Raw genomic sequence first — 7,493 nt, forward strand, 5'->3', positions numbered from 1 at the left:
CCCCCCGCCCCTGTCGGGGGAGCCGCGGCCGTTGGCGGCCTCCGGAGCGGTGGGTGCCGAGTCCGCGCTGGGACCCTCAGGGGCTGGGCGTGACGGGAGACCAGGGGCCCCCTTTCCGCTGGGCACCGACCTCCCGGGGGTTATTTTTTTGTCAATAAAAATAGCGGAAATAATAAAACTCGCCTTAAGGTGTATTTGTCTCCATGGAGAGTTTCTCTGTGAGGAATGGCAGCCTTTTTTTTCATGGGCCTCCTGTCTCTAAAGCTGCCTGTTTAAGAAGCTTGTAGCTTAAATATCAGTGGGTTATTTATTTTGCTGTATGTGTCTTTTGTTTTCTCTCCCACAGTATTGCTGGGCCAAGTGGAAAAATCGTGTGAGGAGACAGATGACCCCCACAGTTTCAAGTCATACAAGAAGGTGGTGAAGTTTAGTTCTTCATTTATCTTAAGAAAAAAAGGAATTGTAGCTTTATAGTCCTAGCTTAAGCAAGCAAATGAATGAGGAAGAAGCTGCTCTGCTCTGGTGTATTTCACCTTCAGAAGGTGCTGGGAGCAAGCTTGTGCCAAAAGCAGCTCTCGAAGGATGTGCGTATACTGAAAAAATGAGTGAATGGAAGGTTAAGGTAACTGGAATAATATATCTAGCATCTCTTATCATAGATAGGGAGTGGTGGGAGAAGAGGGGAGTAACAGAGGTGGCTGGAAGAACTCTCACCTTCTTTTCCCCCCTGTCCTTACCACCTCCTTGCTATCCCCAAAGCATCTGTTACAGCTCACAGGAAACTGCAGTAGGAAAACCTGGTACAGTTTTTCCATGACTTCTGTAAAGCTCTGCTTCTTCCTCAGGAATCTCTCAGGCCTAGGGAAAAGCAACCACTTAAGCAGGCTTCTAAATCCACTAACATTTTCTTGAAGTAGCTGTAAAACATTTTGCATTTTCCTTTATATTTTACTTCCCATAAGGAACCTAAATGTTTCTTTTTGCTTTCAGGCCCTGATGTTGTCCTAGTGCTGTTCCTCTACCTCGAGTCAGTATGTCGAAGAAATCCAAGGCCCCGCTGTCCTTGTCCGACTGCCTCTGCCAGATTTGCATGGAGATCTTTGTGGAGCCTGTCACGCTGCCGTGCAGCCATACCCTGTGTAATTCCTGCTTCCAGATGACAGTGGAAAAGGCCAGCCTTTCTTGCCCCTTCTGTCGGCGTCGGGTCTCTTCCTGGGCACGGTACAACACCCGCAGAAATACTCTGATCAACTGGGAGCTCTGGGAGAAGATTCAGAAGAATTACCCAGAGGAGTGCGAGCGCAGGATGAACGGACAGGATTTGGATGAGGAAAGTAAGTGAAATGTCACTTGTCCTGGGATGTCTCTGCTTTGTCACAGGAATTGCTGTGGCTGACTTCAGATGTTGGGAAATAAGGAGCTGTGGGTAGGCAAGTGTGTTACTGCTGGCAGAGACAGAGCTGTCTTGCAAAAGGGGCAGGGGAGAGGTGGGCAATGCCTTCTTCATTTGTAGCACAGAGGATAAAAATTACATTGGCTGGTGATTTCAGTGGGTACTTGTTCATGCCTTTGATGTATCAGTGCCTGGCCTTGTTCATTGCTCATTTGCAGCTGTAGCATCTGCAAGCAGAGTGTTTGAGTTTGTGGGTGTGTTTCTTTATCACTGTCAAGTGAGTGAAGTGGTTAAAAGATTTTCAGGTGTTAATTAGTTTGGTTGAAATTCCAGGGGTTCAGTCAGTGCAAGAATCTGTGAGCTGAAAATTGTGGTGTCAGAGGGAAGGAAGTGAAATCTGATTAACTTTTTGAAGAAGGATTTTGGGGTTTATGATGTTGCAAGCGCCCTTTGGGGACGTTTTGATACATTGGCCTTAGGGAAACTGGTTCCACTTGCAGTGTTCTGAGGTCTTTTTAGTGAAAGAGAGTGAAACACACAAATTATGGTCAGTTTACCAGCAGAGAATGAATAAGGGAATGGTTTGGGTTGGGTGAGACCTTAAAGATCATCCCATTCCACCTCCCTGCCATGGACAGGGACACCTTCCACTAGACCAGGGTGCTCCTAGTTCCATCCAGCCTGGCCTTGGACACTTCCAGCAATGGTGCAGCCACAGTTTTCTCTGAGAAACTTGTTCCATTGTATTTGCCTTATATACAGCACTTGGGAAACTGCCTGTTCCTGCAACTCTGTAACACCATGCTTTTCTATTGTGTAAACTTTATTCCTTGGTATCTTTTGCTTTATTCCTTCCTTTTTTCAATCACAGCACTTGATTTAAGTCAAATCATTCCCATGACAGGGTATGGAGTTAAAATCCTTTGTTGTTGTTAAAACCCTTTGTTGTTGACTGTCATGACTTTGTGTTTGTTGACTTTGGTTTTTTCCTCTCCTTCCTCTTGATTAGTCTGTGTCCCCAAGCCACAGCACCAGCTGAGCAAGCCTGGGGAGCTGAGGCAGGAATATGAAGCAGAGATTAGTAAGGTAAGTCTAAAAATATGTTTAAAAAGCATAAATGCTTTGTATCCACTTATTTGAGTTGTTCCTACAAACAGCTGTAATTTTATTTAATAATAAAGATACTTAAAAGGGCACTGCAGCTGCAGGAACATACTGGTCACTTTTGAATCATGAATTAAATTGGTGAAAGAGATTTCTTTGTATTTGACATGAGGTGACATTCTTCATCTATACCTCCTACCTCATCTCTTAGTCAATGTACATAAAAGTAGCAAATGTAGAAATTTGAACCTGTTTGGACTTTGGTTTTATATTTATCTTCTTGACTTCCCTCCAAGTAAGAGACCTCAATTAGATAACTTTCAGTAATGACCATAGAGCATTTTCTCTGTTCTTTGTTCACTCTGTTACCTGTGCTTATTTGAAAATCCGTAAAGATTTTAAAGAATTCTCAATTTTGGCCTATTTAAGGATCCTTCCTCCAATTCAGACACAGTAGTATTAAGGTTTAGAGTTGGAATGTATGGGAATGCACCTTTCCTTGAGAGCCCTTGCTGGTGATTACAGGAGCACGTGAAGCAGAGGACTGGGGGGAATTTCCAAAGAAAGCTTTATTCTTGAACTACTTTGCTCTCCTCGTGGAGTTGCTGGTAACTGATCTCTCAGCATGTCTGCTGTAAGAAAGGCAGATGTCAAATTCCTGGCCTGCTGCTTTGGGTTTTGTGTGTTTCAAGAGAGCAGCACTCTTCTAAAAGAGAGATGTGCTGTCTTTGGGATATATAATGATAAAAGGTTGAGCAAATGCTGTGGGACAGCTGGCATTCAGCTTTAGACAGAATTCTAATCCCACTTTCTCTGTACAACCATGTACTTGGAGATCTTAGCTTTGTTACTAACACTTTGAAAAGGTGAAGAATGGAGTTTAACCTTGCAGGTTAATGGTATAATCTTAAAGAAACCAAAAGGTTTGCCACTGTGGTCAAACCCAAGGCTCTACACACAGCATCCATGTGATCTTTGAGACTCCTGCAATGAAATGCTGCTGTATTTTGTGAACAGTGACTGCTTCACATTTAAGCAGTGTCAGCTGAGAGGTCCTAGTGTAAAGTGTGGCCCTGCAGTAGTAACCAGGTGGGTTTTTTCAAACACCTGCTTTAGGTGGAGGCAGAAAGGCGAGCACATGAACAGGAGGAGAACAAAGCGAGTGAGGAGTACATCCAGCGGCTGCTGGCAGAGGAGGAGGAGGAGCAGAGGCTGGCAGAAGAGAGAAGGAAGGAGATGGAGAAGCAGCTGAAGCAAGATGAAGAGCTGGCCTGGCAGCTCAGTAACAGTCTGGTGAGTTAGGATCGAGTGGGACAGCAGCAAATATCAATATAGCACAACCAACTTGGACTTCTCAGAGCAAATGTTAAAATTTGGAACAGTTAAAATTTATTTTAGTTGTAGTTGAAAGCTGTTGTCATCCTCTAGTACTGTAAAGCCTTGATTGACCATTAATTTTTGAAGCCTGTGTAATATGCACTTGAAATCCAGCACCCACCATGTGTGCTGCATGTTTTCATTGTGAAACATTTTAAAAGATTGATTTTCTGCTGTATGCTTTCTTTTCCTCATCTTTTTTAAATCCTTCTTTGGAAGAAATTAATATGTGCAACCTGTACTGGCAGAAAGGAACATACAGTGAAAATGTACCTTACCTTTTGGAGGTTTATTTTGTTTTATTAATTTGTTTTGCTTAGTTGAATTTTTGCCACCCAATGATGAAGCCTGTGTACTTATTTGAGCAAAGCCTCCTGTCCCTCAATGTTAGATCCAGGAAGGTGTAAGGAGCAGGTAACATTTCTTTCTCCATAACCATCCATTACTCACAGTTCTAGAATTCTTTGGACAACAGTAACTGATTCTGCAGCAAAATCTAAGTAGTTCCCTGAGGTTTCTGCAGTTTGTGTTGTGTTTTGTTTTACCTAATGCTATTTTTATTTGTCTGGAAGAATGAAGATCCTGAGGGACATGTGCCTGGCAGCCCGTCACCAGCACACAGCCTCTCCCTTCAGCCATCCCCACTGAGCCTGAGCAAGGCAAAGAACAAACCAAGCAACTCTGGAGATATTCAGAAGTAAGGGATTCAGCCAAGTGGATCTTTAATTATTGGCCTTTTTCAGTGAATCTTTAATTATTGGCCTTTTTCAGTGTCCATCTGCCCCATTTGCTTCTTTGGAATGCTGTAGGCCAGCCTCCTGAGATAACTGGGGGCAAATGTGAAGTTTTGAAGTTTAAAACATTTCCTCACAGGAGGAAAAGGGAAACACTTGCCTTCTTGTTGTTGTTTTTTTTTTTGTCAGCATGAACCTGAAGACCTTGAATAATGCAAAGGACTGACAATTCAAGGACAAAATGTTTATCCTTTTTTTCTTTTTAAGGTACCTGTCTCCAAAGAATTATGGTATGTTGGGATCAGCATCGTTCTCCAGTACCACAGGAAGAGGCAGGAGCAACTCTATCTCTGGGGTAACAGGAATCATTTTGTTACAATCTCACAGTTACTAATTATGGGATATTTTCCCCTTGCCTGTAGGGTTCCAGTTCTCTATTCCCCTTGCACATTGGCACTGGGCAGGTTATATTGCCCCTTTTAAGCTACCTTTGGTATTTATGATTGGCAGTTCTGGAGCCTGCTGGAAGAGGGTGCACCCTGATTTACATCATTCCATGGCTGTCTGTCTGATCCTTCCTGTAAGGCCTCCAAAGAAGATGAGCAGGCTTGCACATTTAGTCTGAATCACTGATGAGAGGAAAATGCTGCAGTTGTGGTTTCAGTCCTTCAGCTGGGCTTCTGCAGTTATTTTAAATATTTTCATTGTTATTAAACAAGTATTTTTTAAAAAGAGGAGTATCTGAGTTGGTGTCCCAGAGCACTCAGGGGCAATGCAGCCATGATAAGTGAGTTTGGTATTTATTCACAGCCATGGGCTTTTGATAAATTTACTTCATTAGTGGTGTCTCCCTTTTCTTCAGGAGACCAACAGCAATGAAGGCAGCAGTTCTGCAGTGCAGGATGAACAAGAGGAAATGCCAACCCTGTCTCCACAGCTGACCAGTGTAAATAAAGATTCTGCAGCTAAGGATTCATTTTTGGAATCATGCATGAACTATTTCAGTGCCTCAGCTTCAGGTGAAGCTGCCACTGTCAAGCAGGAAAAAACACCAGGACCAAATGGTTTAGAAGATGGAGTTCCAGATGCACTTCATGGAACCACAGAAGGGGAAGGGTCTAGGACAGTTCTTCTTAGATCCAATGGAGATGATGATGGAATTGAGTCCGACAGTGGCAATTTGACACATGTCCAAAGGGTAAACCTTGAAAAGGCTGATGAAACTTGTACCTCTGGTCAGTTAGAAATGAATTGTGTGATGTCGGACAGCCAGACTGTGTTGCCTGGTCTGGGGAAGGAGGCTGGACACCTGAATGAAGAGACACCAGAAAAGCCACAGAACTCTAAGGAGACTCCCAAAAGGAAGTTAGTGGAGACCCCAGCTGATGCCATGATTGACTTGGACATGCTTGATAAGAGGAGAAGAACCTTTTCAGAAAGTGTAGAAGACCAAGGAGAGCAAATGAATGATTTTAACTTGCAGACACAAAGAGCCTTTGAGCAGGAGTTCTATGAAAGGCGCAGGCAGGAGGAGCAGGACAGGCTCTTGGCTCTGCAGCTGCAGAAGGAGCTGGACAAGGAGGAAAGGACACTGAACAGACAGAAGGGCTCTCCAGATGAGTATCTGCTTCGTACCAAACCACCTCGCTCCGGGAAAGACTCTGCTGCCAGGAAGGGAAGCTCCAAGGGGGCAAAAGACTTGAAGGGATCAAAAACCCAGGCTGAAACCAATCACCACAAGACTAGGAAAGGTTCCTGCAATGAAAACTGGCAGTCCCCTGCCAGGGTCCGGGTGAAATCCCCCAGCATCAAGGAAGGAAAGGTTTTGAATTGTGTGGTTAATACCAGTGACGCAAATGATATTTGTTCACTGCCTAAGAACAAGCAAAAGACAATCCTGCAGATGTTTAAAAGCCCTGTTGCAGAGTAGATCAGAGCCATGGACACCTGGTGGAGTGCGAATGGAAACTGTGGTGATGTTCTCCTGTGCTAGGCAAAGCTTCCCTAAGCAGTTTTGAGTGGTTGCCTTGGAGGGGAACCGCTTTGGGCAGCATTTCTGTGAGTTCTGAGAAGTTCTAGTAACATACACCCCCAGAATGTAACATTTTTAAATTGTTCCTTTCTTGAATATTATTTTCTAGCACTTGCAGCACTTCTTGCAGGAACCAGAGCATCTCTTATTTTCTAACTTGCATTTACATGGTTTGGAGTGTGAATACTGGTAGTGTTGGAAAGCAATGATAAGTGATGGTCTGATCTGGAAATGAAAATCCAAAGCCTTTAATGGAAAAGATGCACATTCCATGGAGGAAACAAATGAAAAACGAGTTTGTATTCCCAGCTGGCTGTCAGCTGCAAGGTTGAAGCACAAGCACTGTTCTCTAAATTGAAGCACCTTGCTGGAATTTAAGCTGTTGCTGCAATTGCATTGTTGGCACACCCATGAACAGGAGTGTGCTAACCCCTCCCTTCAACAAAAAGGAAACAAACAGGTCATTCTCCCCTGGCAAAGCCAAGGATCTTTCATGGATGCCAAGGCTGTGGGCTCCCATTCACCTCTGTTCACAGAGTTCCCTCCTGCAGATCCCATTTTCCCTGTTAAGAACAAGATACTTTTGTTTTCTTGTTGTTAATATCCTGTTAATGATACATATGAATGTACAATGGTGTTACTATACTTAATGCTGTTTAATTTTCATACTCAAACTGGTTTGAGTGTGATTAAAACAATAGTCCAGAAGCCAGTTATGATGGAGAAAGTTAAAAGGGAAAGAAGCAACTGAAGGCTGGAGTTGTCAGTAATGACATAACTGTAATTAGAAATTCACATAACTGCCCTGCCTGGCTGTAACTGTTCCCCTCTATTTTTAGAGGCACTACTAAAT

At 43.5% G+C, this 7,493-nt stretch overlaps 1 protein-coding gene across 2 annotated transcripts; it reads left to right on the forward strand.

The window, feature by feature from the left end:
• The first annotated feature begins 2 nt into the window (after nt 1-2).
• RNF168 (ring finger protein 168) lies at nt 3-7,064 on the forward strand. 2 transcript variants are annotated; one of them, XM_005425055.2, is made up of 8 exons: nt 3-49; nt 347-417; nt 991-1,334; nt 2,403-2,479; nt 3,614-3,790; nt 4,447-4,571; nt 4,876-4,963; nt 5,471-7,064. In XM_005425055.2, the coding sequence occupies exons 3-8, from the start codon at nt 1,034-1,036 to the stop codon at nt 6,536-6,538; spliced, it is 1,836 nt and encodes a 611-aa protein (XP_005425112.1). In that variant the 5' UTR covers nt 3-49; nt 347-417; nt 991-1,033; the 3' UTR covers nt 6,539-7,064. The 2 variants fall into 2 exon arrangements, with proteins under 2 accessions (XP_005425112.1, XP_030916206.1); XM_031060346.1 differs by lacking the exon at nt 4,876-4,963 and having other exon boundaries at nt 4,447-4,574; nt 5,533-7,064.
• The last annotated feature ends 429 nt before the right edge of the window (nt 7,065-7,493 follow it).

This window comes from Geospiza fortis, unplaced genomic scaffold, assembly GCF_000277835.1.
Source record: "Geospiza fortis unplaced genomic scaffold, GeoFor_1.0 scaffold118, whole genome shotgun sequence".
NCBI classification, from domain to species: domain Eukaryota; kingdom Metazoa; phylum Chordata; class Aves; order Passeriformes; family Thraupidae; genus Geospiza; species Geospiza fortis.

Excerpts from the sequence above, each read along its gene's own strand:
- RNF168 (XM_005425055.2), top strand. The coding sequence starts at position 1,034 with ATGTCGAAGAAATCCAAGGCCCCGCTGTCCTTGTCCGACTGCCTCTGC. Across the intron at positions 2,480-3,613 it reads ATGAAGCAGAGATTAGTAAG|GTGGAGGCAGAAAGGCGAGC; the intron begins GTAAGTCTAAAA and ends CACCTGCTTTAG. Across the intron at positions 3,791-4,446 it reads GGCAGCTCAGTAACAGTCTG|AATGAAGATCCTGAGGGACA; the intron begins GTGAGTTAGGAT and ends TTTGTCTGGAAG.